The sequence below is a fragment of the Suncus etruscus genome, chromosome 5, assembly GCF_024139225.1.
Source record: "Suncus etruscus isolate mSunEtr1 chromosome 5, mSunEtr1.pri.cur, whole genome shotgun sequence".
Lineage (NCBI taxonomy): Eukaryota > Metazoa > Chordata > Mammalia > Eulipotyphla > Soricidae > Suncus > Suncus etruscus.
The window spans coordinates 79,441,730-79,465,817 of record NC_064852.1 but is presented as its reverse complement, the minus strand read 5'-3'; the positions used below and the strand labels follow the sequence as shown (position 1 = coordinate 79,465,817).

Below are 24,088 nucleotides of genomic sequence, written 5' to 3'. Positions count from 1 at the left end.
TCACCTTGCCTGATGGCTAAATAAACTTGTCTTGTTCCTTTGCTGATTTCATCAGCATCTAACTTCTGTCTTGTTGTCCAGCTAATTCCTACCATTGGAAAGGGGAGCAGAGACGGGTGACATTAGCACAGTACCAAACTCACAAAATGAAGTAAGGCAGATACATTTCCTAGTGCTAATACTACTTGGACCCCTTTCCACTCAAACTGGCCCTAACAATACCATACAGATATACAAGTGGACAGATTGATAAGGAATAAAAGGGGTGGCCACACATATCTATACACATGCAGATGATGTTCCTCTGCCTTGAGGCAACTAAGGTTGGTCAAGAGAGACAGATGTATCCAGGGCAAATTGAACCCCACTGGCAAATTGAGACTATCCAATGTTTCCTGACTCTCTTTACTCTGCTCCTGGGATGTTCTTAGGGGAGCAAATAATTGGTATCAAACTTGCAGATTAAATTTTGTTGTCAAGAGCCTGAGAGATAGCATGGAGGTTGGGCGTTTGCTTGTATGCAGGATGGTGGTTTGAATCCCAGCATCTCATATGGTCCCCTGAGCCTGCCAGGAGCGATTTCTGAGCTTAGAGCCAGGACTAACCTCTGAGTACTGCCAGGTGTGACCCAAAAACTAACAATAACAATAACAATAGTAATAATAATAATAATAATAATAATAATAATAATAATAATAATAATAATTTTTGTTGTCAAAGACAGACACAACATCAACCACAGTCACATAACACAAATTTTTGCTGAGCTCAAAACCAAATTCCACCCATCCCAAGGGGGTAGCATTTTCCTTAGAGTTCCCCTTATTCAAAGTCCTGGACACAAATAGTAGGACTTTGCTATCATATCCTCTGAAGAGAATTTCAGTTCCTTTGACTCTAGCAAACACAACTTAAAAGTTACTGAAGTGAAAGAGTTTTTCCCTGAAGGTCTGGTATCTGGTCTATATGTTCTGTTTTGCATGAAAGCATAGTAGATTTTTTTATTTAATTTTGTTGATAACCTTATAGATTAGATCAAATTAAATATTCTACAAAAAATTAAAATTATTCATTTCAGTTATTGAATCTACAAGGGCATGTTTTTGTACTATTACAAGAAAGACTCCATTTTTACCGCTTCAGGTATCTACAGTTTTTACTTAATATGTTAAAATAAAAACAAGCAAATAAAGAAACAAAGAAACAAGTAAAGTCCTTCACCAGTACAACATTCCCATGACCAATATCCCAAGTGTCCTTCCTCCCCACCCCACACCAGCCTGTACTCTAGTCAGGCTTTCACTGGTTACACTGGTGAAGGATTATATATATATATATATATATATATATATATATATATATATATATATATATATATATATATATATATGAAAAGAAAAAAAAGGAAAAAAAATAAGGCCTCCCAATTCTTATCACAGGCTGTGTTCTTTACACTGACTGTATATAAAGAGGAGGTACAGTAAATGCGCCCCATATATACCTCAACCCAGGCCCTTTGCCTGGTCTGTATTGTGAATTGGGGGACAAAAAAAAAAAGAAAATAGGACCTGGAGAGATAGCACAGAGGCGTTTGCCTTGCAAGCAGCCGATCCAGGACCAAAGGTGGTTGGTTCGAATCCCGGTGTCCCATATGGTCCCCCGTGCCTGCCAGGAGCTATTTCTGAGCAGATAGCCAGTAGTAACCCCTGAGCGCCACGGGGTGTGACTCAAAAACAAAAAAAAAAAAAAAAGAAAACAAATAAAGTAATATTTTAGTTGGTACCCTTCCTTCTATCCTTTAGTTCTAAACATTAGTAATTAAAGAGGAATTAAATCACCTTCTTACATTACAAAATTGCTTCCCTGGTGAAAGCATTAAATGTACAATATTTAAAGTGTTACTATTTAAATTACGTGATTCAATCAACATCTAAAAAATATAGAGTACCTCAGCATGGCCCAGGTAGATAAGAAAAATGAATAACCCAAGTTCAATCCCTAGTTCTGCAAAGAGTATCTGGAACCTTACCAGTACTAATGACTGAGCATTTCTATGTATTAAGGAAATATGTCCTTCCTTTAAGCATATTATAGTTCCCTGGGAGAAGAAAAGGGTTTATCTACAAATGTAATTAAAAAAAAATGAAAATATGCTGTAAATTCTCAATTGGCTAATTGCATGTCCCCCAAATCACTCACAAAGACTATATTCTATCTTTCTGTTAATCTATCCAAAGCATTCCATGCTTCCTTGATCTATTCAAACATTTTAAAATATTTCTTTTACTAAGAGTATATGTATATTTTATAACCTAAATGATCGTGATTGCTGTATATGACATCTTCCATACAATTCTGACCGTAGGGTTCTCTCATTGAACACCTATGTATTACCATCCACCTTTCACCCAAACACTGCCACGCTTCCTTGAGCCATCCAAACTTCCCTGAAAGATTGCTTTTCCCAAGAAAACCTTAGAGAGTAGCAACCTGAAGGACTCAGGTTTATGTGGCTTCTGCACTAAAAACAAAGCTGCCATTTTTTCAGTGTGGGTGTCTTTTTTTCACTTTTGACATAGACAAATGTTGATGTTTACTACAAGTTGGTACATTAGTTGCTAATTAAATTACTAGCTGCTTCAGCCAAAACTTGCTGTATTGAATCCAAGAAAGGAAGGGCAGCTATAACAAAAAATAACTTGTTGGAGAATTTGTTTTGTTTTATTAAAGGAAAGTTGTATGTGCAAGTATATGGGGGCCTTGCATACTAGGAAATCTTTAGCCTTGGCTTTCTCCTAAGCTGATGCTAAAAGTCCTTTAAGTCTGTCACCAGGCAATAGAAGAGGAAGTCAAGGGAATAGTTAATTACTGTTTATCATACCTATCCACAAACCCACAGAGCAATAGCAGGTCTGGGGGCTGGTGTGGGTGGGGAAGCAGGAGGTAGATTTATTCTAGGAGGGCACAGAGGTCTTGTCCTGGGACTGGGGCTCCAATATCTCTGGAAGGTATTTCCTGGGCTTCATGACTCCATCGCTGCATATAATCGCTTCCTCAGGAGAGTTTTGATCCTTCCCACGGTGGGTAAATCCCCATTAGGGTTTGGGCAGTTACTCTTTAACTTTTAAGAGGAAAGTCCGTAGCTACTTGCTTTCACAGATCTGCTTATGCAAACAAACAAGAAAGGCCAAATTTCCGCCCCCGCGGTATTGTAGCAGCCTGGAAGTTTGACAGTCCGTGAGAGAGAGAGAAAGAGAGAAAAGTCGCTTTCCCTTTCGATTTCCTTCCTACCGAGCCAAGGTTCTCTCCTCCGTCAGCAGGCCTGTTGCAGCTGATTCTGCTGAGCAAGTTTCGGAGCAGAGAATCGAAACAGAAACCGACGACTGGCAAGATTGTAGTCAGAAGGAAAACTGGACGCGGCTGTCCCACCCACCCCGGAACTACCGGAAGCCCTGCCTAGCTGACAGCACCCCGCGCCCCGGTCCTGGTGGACTTCATTCACCGGCTCTGCTGCACTGAGACCCAGGTGAGGCTGAGACGTCGCGCTCATCCTAGGGTCCTAAGGGCCCCCGGGGTGGTGAATCGGCATCAGCGCAGCTCCGAGGCCACCTGCAGCCGAAAGCACCTGTTAAGCAGAGATCCACAACTATTGTGGGGAACCCCACCTTATTGAGGGAACTGAAGATGTCCAGTGAGATGTCCAATGAGGATTCCGAAAACAGATGTTTCTGCTACCTCTTGTCTTGCTTTAGGGACAGATTGAAGATGTACATCCAGGTGGAGCCCGTTCTGGACTACCTGCCCTTTCTACCTTTGGAGGACAAGGAACTCATTAGTGCAGAAACCTCCTCCAAGGGGAACGCACAGGGAGTAGAACTACTGCTGACAAAGTTGGAGAAAGGGGCCTGGTCCCAGGGCTGGACCACGGAATTTGTAGAGGCACTCAAGCAGACGGGCAACCCGTTAGCTGCCCGTTACATGAATACCAAAGACTTGCCCTCTCCATCCTTTGAGAATACCCATGACGAGTGCCTCCAACTCCTGACCCTTCTTCAGCCTACTCTGGTGGAGAAACTTCTGGTTAAAGATGTCCTGGATATCTGTGTGGCGGAGAATCTGCTGACCCATGAAGATAGAAATCGGGTATGTGTCTGCCTATACCTGGAACTGAGCTTGGGGACAGCTCTTGCAAATGGGGCATAACACACTTCAGAACATTTTTGGATGTCTTTGGAAAATCTGGTTCCCTGAGAAGTGAATATCAGAACACTTCAAGACATAGGCCATTCTCTCTCTCTCTCTCTCTCTCTCTCTCTCTCTCTCTCTCTCTCTCTCTCTCTCTCTCTCTCTCTCTCTCTCTCTCTCTCTCTCTCCCTCTCCCCCCCCCCCTCTCTCTCACTCACACACACAGAGGTTACTTTTATATTAGCTGTTTTATCTCAGAAAAAAAAAATGGAGTCAATTAAATAGCTTGACCAGAATCGCTCGAGGTGAAATGCTAGGAATTTAGGTTTGGAGGGCAAAGGGGTTTTATATTATTTTATATAGCTATATAAACCAGTAATCAGGACTAAATCCTGCTGCTGATTTTTTAGATTCAATTTTTAATTCAATAGAATCTAATTAGATTCAATTAAGGATTGTTTTTGATTTTAAAGTTTCAGAGTTCAATGAAATTTAATTGGAACACAGACATGCTCATTCATTTATATATTCTAACAGCAATTAGGCGTCAAGATCAGTTGAATTGACACTGTATAGATCAGAAAGCCTAAATTACATACTACTAGAGAAATTACTTGACAGTTTTTGGCCTATATATTACAAAATTCCACTTAATCTTCTTCTAAAGAAGGAATCACTCAGAGATACACACATATTCACACTTTTTGGGGGTTAGTGCTCAGGGCTTTCTTTTGGCTCTGTGTTCATAGACTTTTCTTGATGGTACTCAAAGCAACATCAAGTCAGGATCAGCTGCAGTGTACTACCTCTCCAGGCTACACAAACACTTTGATAATATAAAAAAAATGGTTGGGAATTGAAAAAGTTTTTAATATTAGTGAAAGAATGACAGGACTATTTTTGCTTTGTTTTGTTGAGGATTGATCCCTAGTAGGGCTGGCAATTCATTGGCCACAAACAAGGCAAGAAAGAGACTTAATCTCTGTACTATCTCTCTAACTCAATGATAATAAATTTCTAGGTGGCATGTAGATAGAATAAATTTAAAGGTAATTTTATGATTTATTTTAGTGTCATTCCCTGATTATTTTTAGTGTTTTATTGATTTTTCAATAGGTAAGGATATATTATGCAACTGGAAATGCTAATCAGTCTAAATATATCTTACTCAGATTGTTAGTCAAAAGTCTTATTTTGAAGTGAATTTATACACATAACTAGAAGATAAAGGATTTGTCTAGCCTACTATAATTTTGACATTTCTCTGTTACTCCTTTTGTGCCTTCAATTCCAAGTATCCTCATTATAAAATTTTGGACATAGGTTTCACATCAGCCTATGCTATCATTTAGTCATTGATAACTAAATGTAATGTTTTTTTTTTTTTTTTTTGTAGATTTGGAAACCATAGGGCCTGTCCAAAGACCCAAGCATGCATCTCATTTTGACAACTGGTTTTCCCTAGTAACAAGTAAATGACTTTACACTGTTGTCAGTAACGTTTATGTAGTTTTGTGTACTGAGAACCAGCTAGAACGCATTATAGTAGTCCAGCTGGATATGACAAATGTGTACATCACTGTGGCAGAATCTTAATTTGGAAGACAGTATGCAGCCTTCAAGCCAGCTGGAGATGGAAGATGGCATTTCCAGCCACAGTAGCTGTTAGGAAGTCCAGCAGCAACAGAGTCCAGTAACACCACAAAGCTGTTTATGTTTGGTGGGTATGATGTACCGATTGCCAGCGAAACAGCACTTCTTAGTATTTACTCTAAATACTTCTTCCTATCAGCATCACTTTTGTCTTGCCTGGATTGAATTTCTGCCAGCAAGATTTTATCCAACTTCTTGATTCTGGCAAGCTTGGAGGGAGCTAGCAGAATAGGATGCAAGGGATTTGACATAAAAAAGATATTGAGTAAGGGAATATTTTGTACTGATGACAATTAAGGCCAAAACAACCCAAACTCTTCTTCAGATATGAACTTCAAAGGAGAATCCAGAAGAGAAACAAACTGTATTTTATGTTATCAGAGGGTAAATTGTGCCTTTGTGAGAGGATGGAATCAATTTTGTTTCCACACTTTTACATATTATTATCAGTCTTAAAAATGTAGTATATAAGATGATCAGAGTGAAGGACTATGCTTATATGCTATATGATGTGGCTGTCATGAATGAATATTTATTTAATAACAACAGCAAAGTATTATAGGCATTTGAAATAATAAGACCTGAATTTGAAACATTTTTCTTGAATTTTATAATGTCTAATACTTTAACCCAAGTTAGATAAGTTTTGTGACCCTAACTACTCATGAAAATACTAAGAATGTCAGGATTAGTTACATGTTTCATGTTTTATAATTTCTGAATGATGAATTTATTGCAAAAAGGGTTCTGGAATAAGGTTAAAACACATAATACAGTCAATTGCCTTGCTAAGACATTCAAGAATGGAGAGAATAGACAGATGATAAAGATTAAGCTATACAATTTACTTTTTTGACAGTTTGGTGAAGCATTTATATGAAATAAGGCTTTAAAAATATTTCAATTCTCCTATATTTCTGTTAGACATTTTCAACGTGTACTATTAGATTAAAATGTCCATTTTAACCTGATAATCCCTGATTCCCTTATGATAGCTTTTGAAACAGTATTTGAGATTCAAATTTGTGTACAGCAATTACTCAGTAAAAGTATTTGATTAATAAGTTGATTAAATTGGGTTTACATTTATAGATGAAACATTAGTGCCTGACACCACTCTGGTGAAAGCTTTGGAGAATAATATGTACTCTGCCTAAGCAGCATGGAGTTTATGTTGATCATTCAATAAATGGTTTAAGATGTTTAATAATGTGAGAACTATTGTGAAAACTGGAGATTCTTCAATCAATATAGGAGTTACTTAAAAGTAGTCATAATCAAATGATTCTAAGGATAAGAGTGTTCCCAGAGTTGAGCCATTTGTAGTTTAAAATATTAGTAACACCTTGGTAAGATCATTGACTTAGACAACCATGACCCCTGGAAGTGATCAATAAACATTCCTATTGTGTCTGTTTGTTTGTTTTTTGGGGGGTCACACTTGGCAGTGCTCTCAGAAACTCATCCTGCAAGGCTGAGGAACCACATCTTATGCCGGGGATTGAACCTGGGTTCATCCCAGGTTGGCCACGTGCAAGGCAAATTCCCTTCCTCTGTGCTATCACTCTGGCCCCATTCCTATTGTGTCTTAATATCATCCTGAACAGATGTGGAGAGACACCTATTTCAGACCCATCTATGTCAGTGATTTAATTATCTATATTCCTGGAAACAGTCTGTATATTTTATTTGGCTTAGTCATTAGAAAATTAGTGTAATTCTTTCTCTATGGAATTAAATATGCCATGTTCTAGTCTCTCCCCATTTAATTTATTTTGATAGGTAAATTAGGATGGGTATGTAAAATAAAATCCACTAGTTGTGAGATCACCCCATACACTGTATATCCATCCCCAGGTAAATGGGTCTGAAGAAGCAGGGTAACAGCAAAGGATTAACAAACTACACCAGTCAGGAAAGAATCATGGTTTCCATGGTTTTTCACCACATGGTCTTTCTTCCTGAGCCAAAAACCAGAACTGCCTCTTTCTTTATTAAACCAATACCCTTTAAACCAGACAGGGAAGGATGGAATCAAATCCAGGACAAATTTTACATATCAAAGGAGGAGCTTTATAAGAAAGAAAAAGATGGAATGCCTTTATTTTGTGTTAATAGCTTGGTGTATTCTTATAGGGTACAAAATTTATTAGTATGAAAAAATACTAAAAAGGAATTTTCTATGTCAATATGACAATACATATTCATTTGTTTGCAAAGATACTAAACTTTTGGAGGGGCTGTTTCTTAAAAATAGTGTTTGGACTGTGAAGGCAACTACAATGGTAAAGTACATACCTGACATGTGCAATGCCTGGAGTTTGATTCCCACTAAGTTCATGGCCTCCTGAATAATGTTGACTGTGGCCTAGCATTACCAGGAGTAGCCTTGCAGCACATTCAGTTAGTTCTACTAGGGTAAAGCTCTTTAAAAATTTTTGTTTGTTTGTTTGTTTGTTTGTTTTTTTGTATCAGAGAGATAGTACAGAAGTTAAGTCACATACCTTGCATGCTGAGACTCTGGTTTGACTTCCCAGCATCTCTTAGTGAAGCCCCAGAGGCCCATGAGCTCAATCCTACTCTGCAGGGCTGAAAAATAATACTAAATCTTGAAGATCTGAATGATTTGCCAGTCTGGGTGACTGATAAAGGCCAGCAGAACCTCTAGGCCTATTAAGTTTTTCTTGGAAGTCCTAGCTTCCCCAAAATAGTAAAGAAAAAAAAATTCTGTTTTTAACATCACTTGTTTCCTCATTTATTGGTACATTAGTCTCCATTTTCCCATTTGCCTTCCATAGTGTCAATTTTAAGTTAAAACTAGAAATATTCTGTACAGGAAGATATTTTGAAACAGTAAAGGAGAGAGATAAACAGAATATATGTGTAACTCTCATTGCTTTCATATTGTTTTAAATGTTCCAGTTTGTTTTAAATATCATTAAGCTCTTACTGTGTGTAACTTATAAATTAAATTTTAATGGAACTTTGCATATGAATAAGCATATATACATATTAAATATGTATATACACATATATAAAATAGGGGAACTACTATTCTGAGAGCTGGAATCTAATGCTCTGGAGGATCGCAACTATTTAAATAACTAAGTTTGATGTGGGGAAGAAAGCATATTTTTTTTCGGGGGGGAGTACATGAACAGTGCTCTGAACTTATTCCTGGCTCTATAAAATGGAATTGCTCCTGGCAGGGCTCTGAGTACCTTATGGGTGTCCGAGATAGAATACCTGCTGTATTATTGCTCTGACCTGGAAGAAAACATTTTTATTGAACTCCAAAATTGTGTTGACAAGCCAGTGCTAAATGAAAATATTATTGATTTCTCCAATGATTTCTGTTGGAAAGAAAAATTGAGGTCAAGGTATTTAGAATACATTGAATTATCGTTTATAAACTTTATACTTTTTAACTTTTTTTGATTGAGGTCCTGAGATTTAGAGTACTGTCAATGCAGGTTTCCTATGTGCATGATTTCCAACACCACACCTCAGTTGCATTCTTCAGGTTCACTTTTGTTTTCTGTTTTGTAACTAAGTAAACAATATAGACTTCACCTCAGATTCACTTCAGATTTCACTTCAGATTCACAGGCATCCACTCAAGGAGGACAGGCATGGGAATTATTATATATCCGGATACCCCAAATTTTAGTAATTGAGTTTTACATAAGGATTTACTGTCTTTATTATATTTTAGAAGAAACATTAAGGAAAATATACACGGCTCCTTTGAAGGAAATTAATATACTTTCTAACACCCAAATTGTTAATATTTCCTAAAAATTCAGAATTTTAGTTAAACTGCTTGAATCAAATTCAAATAAGGAAAATACTTGAAGGAATTAATACCACAATAAACCTTTGCCTGAATTTAGTCAGGACCAAACAAGCTTGGCAAATGTAGTTTTTCAGAAAATTTCTACTTAACAGTTTAAATTTATAGATAAGGTTAATTTAGTAGAAGTGTTCATTAGTACAAAATTTCTTTATAGAGATGTTTTGTAAATGGCTTTAAGTATGATTAAATGATGGAGTCATTGAAAATGAAAATGTCTGAGAAGGTGCTAGAACTAGTTATTTAGTTGTTTAGCTGTTATTGATGAAATTAGCAGGTATTAAGAAAGATGCTACACATACCAGATAAGATTACGATTTTTCCATTCGGAGACTAATAAAGCTGGAAGAAAAGAGGTAAATAAGCAAGAATTTAATTAAATTATAAGGAAGAATGAAAAGTCAGATAATATAGGGAAAATAGACTGAAATGAACTAAATTCTAGTCTGCTCATGTAGTCATTTTAGCCAGCTCTTGCCATAAATAAATTTTCAAGTTGGAGACAATTACTGAATTATTATTATGTGCTATATATTAGTTCAGAAAGGCAATATTTGGCCCCAAGAGCCAATGACCTGGATTAAATTATATCTCTACAATTTATTAGTTGTGATCTTGGGGAGGAAACTGGATAGATTACTAATCTATCTTTTTTGGAAATAAAACAGGTTTTATTTAGAAATTATGAAGAAAAGAGAGAATGAATAAAAAAGGGAGAAAGTAACATGCTCAAGGAGAGCACAGGTTTCTACAAAGGTGGAGAGAGCCCAGATACACAAGCCAGTGTGAAAGCAAGTATATACACAACTCAAGGGGGGAGATGCAGGCAACATGTATATGCAAGGACCATGTGCATGGCACAGGAGTCCATGTGCCTTATATTTCTGATCTTTCAATGCGTAATATTAGTGCTTTCTCCAGAGTTACAGAATTAATACATGCAAAGTCTATAAGAATCACCATTAATATTAGTCTATAACTCTAATAGATATTGATTAAAATGTCATTGTTGGGAGCCAAAGAGATAATACGGTGGGCTTAAGTGCTTGCCTTGCACATAGTCTATCTATTAGTGTAATGTGCAAAGTGAACATTGGCATCACATATGGTTCCCTGAGCAGGTGTGATCCCTGAACAAAGAGCCTGGACTAAACTCTGAACACAATGTGGTGTGGCTGAGAAACATAAACAAAAACAAATGAATAAACAGAATTTTATGTTGTAAGCTTCTATATAAGTAGTGTTTATTGATTAAAACATGCTTATAAGTACAGACATTTTTCCTAACTATACAAAATAATTATATAGTAAATAGCTTTATTTATAATAATTTTTACAAGAATACAAGTTTCTTGGGGCCAGAGCAATAATGCAGCGGTAGGGCACTTGCCTTGCCTGCAGCTTACCCAAGAGGGACCTGTGTACAATTCCAGGCATCCTATATGGTCCCCCAAAGCCAGGAATGATTTCTGAGTGCATAGTCAGGAGGAACCCCTGAGCATCACAGGGTGTGGCCCAAAAGCCAAAAAATTACAAATTTCTTAATTAGAAATCATATACCATATTAATAAATCTAGAAACTGCCTAAATTTTGTGGGATTTAATATAGCTATTGCAAATCATGCATATAGAAGATGGGCAGATGTTAAGAAAAGCCTTGAAATATATTATTTAATATTTTCATTTAAATTGATGCTTATAACAATTCGTTGATTTAAAATCTTTATTTTCCACATTTCCCAAAAAATACAATTCATCTCTTGGAGGTAGATCACTATTTAAAGATTATTGTATAATGATTTATTTTTGGGGGAGGGAAAGGTTGTCAAACTGGGTAATACAACATCCCTACTAATCCCAGAATTGTGCTTGAAAATAATTTCTGGATCTTGAGACTGTGTAGTGCTCGCACAGGATTTACTTCTGGTTCTGATGGTACCTGGGGTACCATATCTAATGCCCAGGATCCACTAGGGGGCAACCATGTTTAAGACAATGCTTTAATCTCTATATCTCTGCTCCCACCCTGTCTCCCATCAGTATTTTTAGAACAGTATTCTAATGTATAGGGGAAAGTTTTCCTTTCTTTTCAGTCCCCTTAAATTATATAGAGAGAAACTGAGATAATATGACTTGTTTATCAATGACATAACAAGTTGATTAGATCTTGACTTCTGGTCTAAATGTGACTTGTATTAGATATTGACACCATATGTTGGCAGATATATTCTGATATTGATAATATATATATATGACCCATATTTTAAAATATATGCTGGGTTATTCTAAAAGGTAAATTAAGCAAAAGCTAAAGATTATTATGAAGGAATATAGGAATAACTATTCCTGATGCTTACAAAAGACATAGATACATACAGAAGTAAATGTTTTCTCACAGTTCTAATTAACACAAGTTTGTGTGAGCGAATGCGCACGTGTGTATAAGTGTGTGTGTGTGTGTGTGTGTGTGTGTGTGTGTGTGTGTGCGCCACACCCAGTGGTGGTTAGGGATGATTCCTGACTTCTCAGGAATAATCACTACTTGCAGTGCTCAATTGAACTCAGATCAGCAGTGTGCAAGGCAAGCACTTTACTGATTATATTATCTTTCTGTCCCAAATGAATGCAAGTTAAGAAAATAGGTCAAGAATTGCAAATACTATGTAGGGAATAGTATAAAAACAATAGAAATTCCTTCATCATGATATTAAAGAAGAATGAGGAGTAAGATAATAAAGGCTTAATTTCCTATTTACACATTCCATGATGTGAAGAGAAATAGCAAGTCATACATACAGAAAGATATATGTGCATGAGACATAGCTTGGGACTAGAATATGTTTTCCTTAAGTATCAATCCAAAATATTAAAGGAACTTAAAATAGAGTTTATACTAATTTATTTTTAATTTAATTACTTAAAATTTATTAATACTGCCTCTTTGTATGTACACGTGGTCTGGGACCTGCTCCTGGAGTTGCTGCGTTCAGTGTGTCAACTTAATTTTTTTTTTTTCTGAGACTCTGTGGTGTCTGAGATTTGAGTTTAAACTTAGTACATGCTAGACATGTGTTCTGCCACTTTATCTTCCTAACCCTTCTGGTTATATTTAAAAAGATGTGTGGCCTACCCTAGAGTCCAGAATTTATTCTACAAATAATATTGCTATTTTCTTTAAGTTTTGAACATAAATCTTCCTACTTACTGCTTGCTTACTTAGTTTCCAAAAGGCCTATTCATTTTTAAATATATTTAGAATATGGTTAATTAAAAAAATTGTTGTTTTTGGGTGGTGCTCAGGGATCATTCCTGTTTGGGTTGGAGGACTACATGGGATTTTGGTGAACAAACAAAGACCAGCTGAATGCAAGGCAAGTGTCCTATTTACTGTACTATTGCTACAACTCCTGATTTTCTTTAATTCTATGTTTATCTTTTTTTTTCTATGTTTATCTTAAAACAGGTTTCTGCTGCAGAAAATAATGCAAATGAAGCAGGTGTAAGAGAACTACTGAAAAGGATTGTGCGGAAAGAACACTGGTTTTCTACTTTCCTGAATGTTCTAAACCAAACAGGAAATGAAGCACTGGCCCAAGAGTTAACTGGCTCCCATCACTCTGAAAACAGTGCAGGTATTTCCATTTCTACTAAGGAAGTTAGTACGTTTCACTGGTGACTGAGAGTTTAGTGAAGTCCACTGACACAAGATCAGACACTAAGATATTCTTAGGCAACATTTCAGCACTAGAAGGAGAGATAATTTAGTATCTCATTTTTTAAACTGTGAGTCATGACACATGGGCTTGCATATCTGAAAGTGAAGATCATGACACTTCTGTCAGGAGTAAACTTTTCTGATGCAAAACAGCAAAAATTAAATACGTCATGAATCTGCAATGTTACTGGTAGTGCTTGCCCATGTTGCATTTCTTTGGGACAAAAAAGTTGTGAGTGGAAAAAGTTTAAGAGGTGCTGCTCAAGTGTTGTGTAAAATATTAACTTTCTGAAGTTCAAAAAAATCAGCAATGATTTATTTACTTCATCTTGTTTTGGAAATAAGGTTATTGCCTGGAAATATTAAGGGAAGATATTTTAATAGACACAAATACATTAAAAGAAAGTATTTGAGCTGTTATGACCCTGCCTTATATTCTTCTATTTATACTTTTAAGACATGTAATTAAAAGGTCTATTATGATTAATGCATTTTAATAATAACTTCCTGTTCTCAATGATAATGCTGGAGATATATTTCAGAGGTTAAAGCACTCAGCTTGTTTGTGATCTGGCTTGATCATTTAAATTGCGTAAGTTTGTCTGAGTATCCCTAGAAGTGAACTCTGTGCACAGCTGGGTGTGGCTTGGCAACCACCCTCTCAACCCCACTCAAAGAAAACAAACAAAAAGTTACTCAGTTATAAAAAGAAAGATTTTTGGGGCCGGAGAGATAGCATGGAGGTAAGGCATTTGCCTTGCATGTAGAAGATCAGTAGTTCAAATCCTGACATCCCATATGGTCCCCTGAGCCTGCCAGGAGCGATTTCCTGGTTCTAACCAGGAGTAACCCTTGAGCACTGTCGGGTATGACCCAAAAGAAAAACCAAAACAACAAAAAAGATTTTTTTATTAATTTTTATTAATTTTATTAATTTTTTTAAATTATGATTTTCTCACATATAGTGTTTTTACTAATTTTGACTAGTTTTTAAGAATAGAAATACCCTATTTATTAAAAATATATGTAAGACAAGTTGAAAGTTAATTGGTAATAAATTATTTAAGGAGTTATATTCTCAAGTGTAATGAGCTTGAAATAAATTATTTCTCTCAGTTAGTGATTAATCATTCAATGAATACTCAATCAGTGCCAATCATGTACTAGACATTGCTACTGCTTCTGAAGATTTAAACTTAAATAAAACCAAATACCCATTCCCATACACTGTTGAATGGAAATACGTACTCAATAAACAATGATGTTAACTAGGTTCATTTAATTTTAAAATGTTTAATCAAATTTTGTAGAAAATCAAGTATAGAATAAAGTTTCATAAATTATACAAAATAAAACAAATAGTTATTAACTTATTAGAGTAAATATCTTGTTTTACTTTTGCTATATGTGTGAGGTAACTTTATATTGTCCCATTGCCTAGTACTTTGAAATGTCCACATACACATAGATAAACATAAATATATATACACATTCAAGTAGTCAGTTATTTTTGCTGTTAAGTATTAGAAACTTCTAAAGAATTATAAATTTGCATAATGGGCCTCTATGACAAAGAAATATAGTAAATGAAGTATAACTAAGGTTTAATTCAAAGGTTTTTTTCTTGTCCAAAATAAAAATTCAGTGTCATTTATTTGAACTCAACATTCTACAATTGTCCGCGTATAGTTTCTTGGACTTCTGTCACTGTTTCTCTTTTAGCTGTCAGTGAACTGCAGAAAGTCCTTTTCCATGAGAAGCATCTATATTTTACTTCTTTTGTTCTCTGGAGAAGGCTCAGCATTGCTTGTCACCCCAAGCCTATGGTTATTTGTATTTATGTAATGCAGTTCTGCCATCATTCTGAAGTGTCTCTTTTTTTAAAATATCTTTATTTTATTTAAACACCTTGATTACAAACGATTGTAGTTGAGTTTCAGTCATGTAAAGAACACCCCCCTTCACCAGTGCAACATCCCCATCACCAATGTCCCAAATCTCCCTCCTCCCCACCCCACCCCACTTCTACTTCCCTCATTCATTCATATTGTTATGATAGTTCTCAATGTAGTTATTTCTCTAAATGCAAATGCACATGGCCAGAGAGATAGGATGGAGGTAGGGCATGCTTTGCATGTAGACGGACAGTGGTTCGAATCTTGGCATCACATATGATCCTCTGAGCCTGCCAGGAGTGATTTCTGAATGTAAAGCCAGGAATAAACCATGAGCACTGCTGGGTGTGACCCAAACCCCCCTCCCCCCCCCAAAAAAGGCTGAAGTGTCACCTTTCAGATGTGGCCAGAATTTTCCTCAGGCTTAAACAATGACCTAGAGTACAGCCCACAAATTTTCATTCTCATCTCCCTTAAAAATAACTTTTGGTCTTCATATAACCAGGAATAGCAAAAATATCTTCTTCAAATCACAAAAGACATTATAATATCCATTTCCCCAGGTAAAAGGAACCTGCCCATTTGAAAATTGTGTAGAAGACTTGTTTAGTTAAGAGAAAAGTCTGTCCCAAAGTGTTTTATAGATGTATTTAGAATAGACTACATATCTGGAAATATTTTCAAGAATTAATTTATTATTGCTTCCAGGGATCAAACCCAGGACCTCATGAATGTGAGGAATATGCTTGCTAAGGTATTATTAAATTCTTGTGCAGGATGTCTTCTTATAAATTTAATGTAATTTTCAAATTTTAATCCATTGAATAATAATCCTGATAGTTTATATAGTAAACTTCATGAAATACCACTACAGTAGTGTTAGAAAACATCTAATCTAGTATTTATAAATATCTAGAATTTTTATGCCTTCCTCTTTTGTTTCTTTTTTTTATACTAAAACTTTCTAATCTGATTTGGTCTGTATCTTGTTTTTTACTGACTTGGTTTGTCTATTTTCTCCCAGTTCATACCCATTTACTAGATGATCAAGACTAAGTTTCTGTGAAGGAGACAAAGATTTATGAAAAGAAAAATTTATGGGGCCAGAGAGGTAACACAGCAATAGGACATTTATTTGCCTTACACATGGCTGACCCAGGACGGATGCAGGTTTGATCCCTGTCATCCCATATGGTCTTTCAAGCCAGGGGCTATTTCTGAGCACAGAGCCAGAAATAGCTAAGTGCCACTGAGTGTGCCCCCCCACAAATAAAAACAAAAAAATAAAGCAAAATTTATATGTGGTAGTTGTCCTCTCACAGTTGGCATTTTCCCCCTGTCTTGATCAGTATGTAGGTTCAAACAAGTAAGATCTTTTGAAGGAAGCCATAGAAGAGAAAGCATCTAAGCTTCCATCCTGTGTGAGAGAGAAATCCAATCTCAATCAGAGGCTCAGCTCTCTTATACTCCTCCCCACCATCATTTTTGGCAGTCAGGTTGCTTCTGACCAACTCATTCCAAGTAGGTTTACTTATGTTCTCAGAAAAATCAACCAGAGAATCAGGAATTTAAAGATTGATTGTTCAGTGTAATTTATGCAAATCTAAGCATTTTTTATGATAGGAAATAGAGCAATTTACTTAAGGTTATTCTTTTGATCATATCTGCTTTGGGACCATACTCAGCAGTGCTCATGCCTTACTCTAGCTCTGTCTTCAGGAGTCACTTTTGGGATGCTTAGGGGAACATTTGTTGTCAAAGATCAAACCAGTGCTGACAAATGCCAGGAAGGATATTAAGCCCTAAATTAACTTTCTGACCGTTCCTCCAAAAAAACGTTGATTTTTTTCTTTCTTTTTTAAAATTTTTCTGAGTACATTGGTACTCAGAGTGTGCTTGGGGATCTCCTGGCTCTGATAAAAGTTTCATTCCCGGGAGTCCGTGGAGAACCACATGGAGTACCTGAGATTGAAACTGGGTCAGCCATATGCAAGGTGACCACTCTGCCCACTGTTATGTCTGGTTGCTCTCCAAAAATTTTAAAATGAAGCTCATCCTGTGTGTGTCTGCATTTGGGGAGTGGGGTTTTCAGGAGGTAATTATAATGAGAGTCAGAAAGATGAGTACTAATCTGATAGGACAGAGAATAAAAAATAAGAGAGATCTTTGTCTTTCTCTGTCTCTACCATGTGAAAAGAGTGAAGGTGGACTTTTAAAACCAACTAGAGAGCTCAGTGACACCAATATGCTGGTATATTAATATTAGACTTCTAGTCTTCAAAACTGTAAAAGGATAATTTGGAAGCTTAAATTACTAATCTATAGCATTTTATTATATTATTCAGATCTGACTGATCCAGGAGCCCAAGTTATGGCTTTGGATATTTGATGTGAATTTGGCCTGACACTTGTTTTTTTGTGCTTCAGTCTATTTTTCTGTGAAACAAAAATGATAATATATATTACTGAGTATACTTTTGAGGATTGAATGAGTCAACATATTTAACGTTCTTACATGGCCAACATATACATAAACTGATTATTTGATTATAAATCCCAAACATATTTAATTTATGTTGTTGCAAACATTGTCAAATTGTCTGACAAAGACAGTCTAGAGTCAGAAAAGTTTTCTAAGAAAATTCTACATGCACTTTTTCCTCTTATTCCCTCAAATGTACTAAGGTGAAATACACGTTAGGACATTTTCCTGATGTCATCAGTCTTCTTCGCCAGACTGTACCTTCAGAAGGACAGAAGTTATTTTTTCTTTTTTTAATAAATATAGGTTCTTAATAAAACTATACATTTGCTTCAAGGAAGAAAATATTGAAATAAATAATAAAGGAAAAGTGATGGGAAAAATATAATATTTCATTACATTTTTAAAAAATCTCCCCCAATTCAGAATACATGCATTTAGGCTGACATTAAAGCATATGTATATATTGTGTAGAATGCATGAGGGAACAAAATGGCAAGAGCACAAGCTAAAGAAAAACTTGCACCAAATTTGCATTTCCATGAACTCAACCTTAAGTTTAACTTCATATCCTGAAGTAAGTGCTTTACTTTCCAAAAAGGCCGGACAGTTAAGAAATAAGTTAACTTTCTTGTGTTACTAGCATAATACTATGTTATTTTTAAATAAAATGTAGCCATTGCAAAAATTTAATGTTCATATTAAAAATAAAAATTTTGAATCTAGGAAGATAGCTCAAAAAACTGGTGTGCAAGTTTTCAGTATGATAGTCTGAGCTTTACTCTCCAGATCTGCATGGTCCCACCACATTACCAGTAGTGATCACTGAGTACCATGCTAGCAGTAGGCTTTGGGCCTAGCCAAATTTTGACCCAAAATTAAAAATAAAAATGCTATCTCATAGCAAAGTCTTGCCCCAATTCTTTCAAAATTCAAAGTATGAAGTTAATTTCTACTAAAGATTACCTCATCTTCAAAATAAAAATAATAACTATTTCTATTATATAGAAACTTGCATTGCAATACAATTTGCATTCAGCCTAATATTTTTCTATTAGATACTTCCATTTCATTTAAAATAATAGTAATTGCCATGGCAGCTCCAATGGAGTCTGTGACATAGTAAAAGCCATGTTCTCAGACCTGAGGAAAAATTGTCACGAAAGTTTTTTTCCTGGAACAGTTGTAGGTGGTCTTGGAGCAAGAAAATATTCCCCATGTCATGTACTGCTCTGGGAATAATGATGATTGGTTTTTTTTTTTATTCCATAATACAGTAATCTGGGAACACTAGATTCTATAGAAATACATAACATAATTATTTGAAAGCACGCTAATGATTTTATGAATCACACAGAAACTTCCAAGAATGATTTTTAGAAAAGAAGCTTTTAGCAGAAAATCAAGGAATTTTGCTTAAAACCTATCACTAATATCCTTAAGAATAATAATAGTAAGAATCATTTAGCAACAACTTTGGATCAGTTATAAGTAGAAAAGTCTCCAATAGAAGAATGTAGGGAAAAACCCAAAGCACAAAACCTGACAGCTGGAGACACTTAAAGGACTGTGACAGATTCATTTGAGTGTCCCTATAATAAGGCAGAAATAGATCAGGTAAAGGAAACAGGATTTCTTATGTTCCTAAGAAAAAGCAAGGCATATGATGGTAATACAGGGAAAAATGATGGGAGCCATCATAGGACTAGACTATGGCCCACTTAGCATAGGATTAACCTGATCCCTTACCTTTACAGGAGTGTATGATGAGGCTGGTAACAGAGAAGTGGTGCAATGAAGGACAAAGAGTGTCTTATTATAAATTGCCCCGTTTAGAAATATTAATAAGAGCAATGCTTCTTTGAAGTTGTCTTACACAGGAACGAAAGGATTTACTAAAAAGCAAATAAAGAAGGCTGTGAAAGGCTTGGACCAAAGCAGTACATGATTGGAGACCTAAACCTGGAACCCCAGACATAGATTTAAAATGGTGGATATATAACATATTAAATATAATAAAAATCCTGCTCACAGCTTAGGCTGGGCAGATTTCTATAATCAAGTAAAGATTAACCACATTAACCACTAATCTTAGGTCATACAGTAAATGCAGACAATCACCAGAGTGCCATTGTTTAAAAATAGTAAGATTTGATCTAACTCTTGATAAGGTCAGCATGCCTAGAAAATTGCTAATATGTGCTAAATATATGTTGGAATGAGGAACCTGTAAATTGATGTATTTTGACTTTTTGCCAATATTCTGCTGTTAGATGTATAAATAACCTAGAGAAATAAATGCAGTTGCTCTGTAGCTGAGGCTCAGGCCAAAGCTCTTAGCCACTTTTCAGCACCCAAGACTTCAAGTCTTTTGTTATGCCAACCCCTTGCCCCCCATCTTCTGAGGAGGACCCTAGAGCTGCCCTCCTATGGCTGAGCAATCTGCGGCAAGTAATGATAATGTATACCATATAATAGCATGCACTGCCATATTTATAAAAATTTTTATTTTGTCAGGTGTTGTTCATGATCAAAGGCTCTTTCTGGTTATGTGTTCAGGGATCACTCCTAGCACTGATTAGGAGACCATATGTGATGCTGAGGATTGAACAGGGATTGATTGCATATAGGGCAAGAACTTTAAACCCATAACTATCTCTCTAGCCCCAGTGTTTTGTATTCTTATATTTTTATTCACAGGAATTAAAAAATTCTCACAGGAAGATGGTCCTGAAGCTCAAGAGCCAACTTTTTTAATCACGGATCAGCCAAGTCCAGAGAAAGAGGGCTTAGACATTGAAAATACTTCACTGGAATCATCTTATACAATTTCAGGTATTAACTCATTTGATTCAGGTAAAGTTTTGAAAGTTAACTATAGTTTTTTACTCTGTAAATAATTTCTTCTAAATGATTTCCTCTGATTTACAGATTGTGATGTCTCAGAGAAGTTCAGTTGTTTATAGAAACCAAAACCATATCTATATGATGGAAGTAAAACAAATACCAAATTGACGTTAACATGGACTGGAGGGAGAACTAAATAGCAACATGTACATGTTTGCTAAAAAACAGTCCTGGAAAGTTCAAACCAAATCAAATACATTTTTTTGCCTCTTTGGTTTTGTGTTTCAAAGGTTTTTCTTTTTTTTTTTTTAATTTTATTTAAACACCTTGATTACATACATGATTGTGTTTGGGTTTCAGTCATGTAAAGAACGCCACCCATCACCAGTGCAACATTCCCACCACCAATGTCCCAAGTCTCCCTCCTCCCCACCTAACCCCTGCCTGTACTTTAAACAGGCTCTCCATTTCCCTCATACATTCTCATTATTAGGAAAGTTCAGAATGTAGTTATTTCTCTAATTAAAATCATCACTCTTTGTGGTGAGCTTCCTGTGGTGAGCTGGAACTTCCAGCTCTTTTCTCTTTTGTGTCTAAAAATTATTATTGCAAGAATGTCTTTCATTTTTTTAAAACCCATAGATGAGTGAGACCATTCTGTGTTTCTCTCTCTCTCTCTCTGGCTTATTTCACTCAGCATAATAGATTCCGTGTACATCCATGTATAGAAAAATTTCATGACTTCATCTCTCCTGACAGCTGCATAATATTCCATTGTGTATATGTACCACAGTTTCTTTAGCCATTCATCTGTTGAAGGGCATCTTGGTTGTTTCCAGAGTCTTGCTATGGTAAATAGTGCTGCAATGAATATGGGTGTAAGGAAAGGGTTTTTGTACTGTATTTTTGTGTTCTTAGGGTATATTCCTAGGAGTGGTATAGCTGGATCATATGGGAGCTCGATTTCAAGTTTTTGGAGGAATCTCCATATCGCTTTCCATAAAGGTTGAACTAGACAGCATTCCCACCAGCAGTGGATAAGAGTTCCTTTCTCTCCACATCCCCGCCAACACTGTTTATTCTCATTCTTTGTGATTTGTGCCATTCTCTGTGGTGTGAGGTGGTATCTCATCGTTGTTTTGATTTGCATCTCCCTGATGATTAGTGATGTGGAGCACTTTTTCATGTGTATTTTGGCCATTTGTATTTCTTTTTTGTCAAAGTGTCTGTTCATTTCTTCTCCCCATTTTTTGATGGGATTAGATGTTTTTTTCTTGTAAAGTTCTTTCAGTGCCTTGTATATTTTGGAGATTAGCCCCTTATCTGATGGGTATTGGGTGAATAGTTTCTCCCACTCAGTGGGTGGCTCTTGTATCCTGGGCACTATTTCCTTTGAGGTGCAGAAGCTTCTCAGCTTAATATATTCCCATCTGTTAATCTCTGCTTTCACTTGCTTGGAGAGTGCAGTTTCCTCCTTGAAGATGCCTGTAATGTCCTGGAGTGTCTTGCCTATGTGCTGTTCTATATATCTTATGGTTTTGGGGCTGATATCGAGGTCTTTAATCCATTTGGATTTTACCTTCATACATGATGATAGCTGGGGGTCTAAGTTCAATTTTTTGCAAGCAGCTATCCAATTGTGCCAACACCACTTGTTGAAGAGGCTTTCCCTGCTCCATTTAGGGTTTCCTGCTCCTTTGTCAAAAATTAGTTGATTGTATGTCTGGGGAAAATTTTCTGAGTATTCAAGCCTATTCCACTGATCTGAGGGCCTGTCCTTATTCCAATACCATGCTGTTTTGATAACTATTGCTTTGTAGTACAGTTTAAAGTTGGGGAAAGTAATTCCTCCCATATTCTTTTTCCCAATGATTGCTTTGGCTATTCGAGGGTGTTTATTGTTCCAAATGAATTTCAAAAGTGTCTGATCCACTTCTTTGAAGAATGTCATGGGTATCTTTAGAGGGATAGCATTAAATCTGTATAATGCCTTGGGGAGTATTGCCATTTTGATGATGTTAATCCTGCCAATCCATGAGCAGGGTATGCATTTCCATTTCCGCGTGTCCTCTCTTATTTCTTGGAGCAGAGTTTTATAGTTTTCTCTGTATAGGTCCTTCACATTTTTAGTCAAGTTGATTCCAAGATATTTGAGTTTGTGTGGCACTATTGTGAATGGGGTTGTTTTCTTAATGTCCATTTCTTCCTTATTACTGTTGGTGTATAGAAAGGCCATTGATTTTTGTGTGTTAATTTTGTAGCCTGCCACCTTGCTATATGAGTCTATTGTTTCTAGAAGCTTTTTGGTAGAGTCTTTAGGGTTTTCTAAGTAGAGTATCATGTCATCTGCAAACAGTGAGAGCTTGACTTCTTCCTTTCCTATCTGGATTCCCTTGATATATTTTTCTTGCCTAATCGCTATAGCAAGTACTTCCAGTGCTATGTTGAATAGGAGTGGTGAGAGAGGACAGCCTTGTCTTGTACCAGAATTTAGAGGGAAGGCTTTTAGTTTTTCTCCGTTGAGGATAATATTTGCCGTTGGCTTGTGGTAGATGGCTTCAACTAGATTGAGAAAGGTTCCTTCCATTCCCATCTTGCTGAGAGTTTTGATCAAGAATGGGTGTTGGACCTTATCAAATGCTTTCTCTGCATCTATTGATATGATCATGTGGTTTTTATTTTTCTTGTTATTGATGTTGTGTATGATGTTGATAGATTTACGGATGTTAAACCAGCCTTGCATTCCTGGGATGAAACCTACTTGATCATAGTGGATGATCTTCTTAATGAGGCATTGAATCCTATTTGCCAGGATTTTGTTGAGGATCTTTGCATCTGCATTCATCAGCGATATTGGTCTGTAATTTTCTTTTTTTGTAGCATCTCTGTCTGGTTTAGGTATCAAGGTGATGTGGGCTTCATAAAAGCTATTTGGAAGTGTTTCCGTTTGTTCAATTTCATGAAAGAGTCTTGCCAGGATTGGTAGTAGTTTCTCTTGGAAAGTTTGAAAGAATTCATTAGTGAATCCATCTGGGCCTGAGCTTTTGTTTTTCGGCAGACCTTTGATTACCATTCTAATTTCATCAATGGTGATGGGGTTGTTTAGATATGCTACATCCTCTTCCTTCAACCGTGGAAGATTATAAGAGTCCAAGAATTTATCCATTTCTTCCAGGTTCTCATTTTTAGTGGCGTAGAGTTTCTCAAAGTAGTTTCTGATTACCCTCTGAATCTCTCTCATATCAGTAGTGATCTCTCCTTTTTCATTCCTAATACGAGTTATCAAGTTTCTCTCTCTCTCTTTCTTTGTTAGGTTTGCCAGTGGTCTATCAATCTTGTTTAGTTTTTCAAAGAACCAACTTCTGCTTTCGTTGATCTTTCGGATTGTTTTTTGGGTTTCCACTTCATTGATTTCTGCTCTCAGCTTTGTTATTTCCTTCTGTCTTCCTATTTTTGGG

General features: G+C 36.2%; 1 protein-coding gene and 1 non-coding gene across 2 annotated transcripts in view; both read left to right on the top strand.

The window, feature by feature from the left end:
• Positions 1-1,417: 1,417 nt before the first annotated feature.
• Positions 1,418-1,550, top strand: LOC126010039 (small nucleolar RNA SNORA51). The gene has a single exon (XR_007496179.1). It is a non-coding gene; the product is annotated as a small nucleolar RNA SNORA51 (small nucleolar RNA).
• A 2,022-nt stretch (positions 1,551-3,572) lies between these two features.
• Positions 3,573-24,088, top strand: part of IFIH1 (interferon induced with helicase C domain 1) — an 82,891-nt gene continuing 62,375 nt past the window's right edge. Inside the window, exons 1-2 of the mRNA XM_049773365.1 lie at positions 3,573-4,143; positions 13,155-13,323. Of these exons, the coding sequence (XP_049629322.1) occupies positions 3,685-4,143; positions 13,155-13,323 (628 nt within the window). The 5' untranslated portion in view covers positions 3,573-3,684. The remainder of the gene's footprint in view (positions 4,144-13,154; positions 13,324-24,088) is intronic.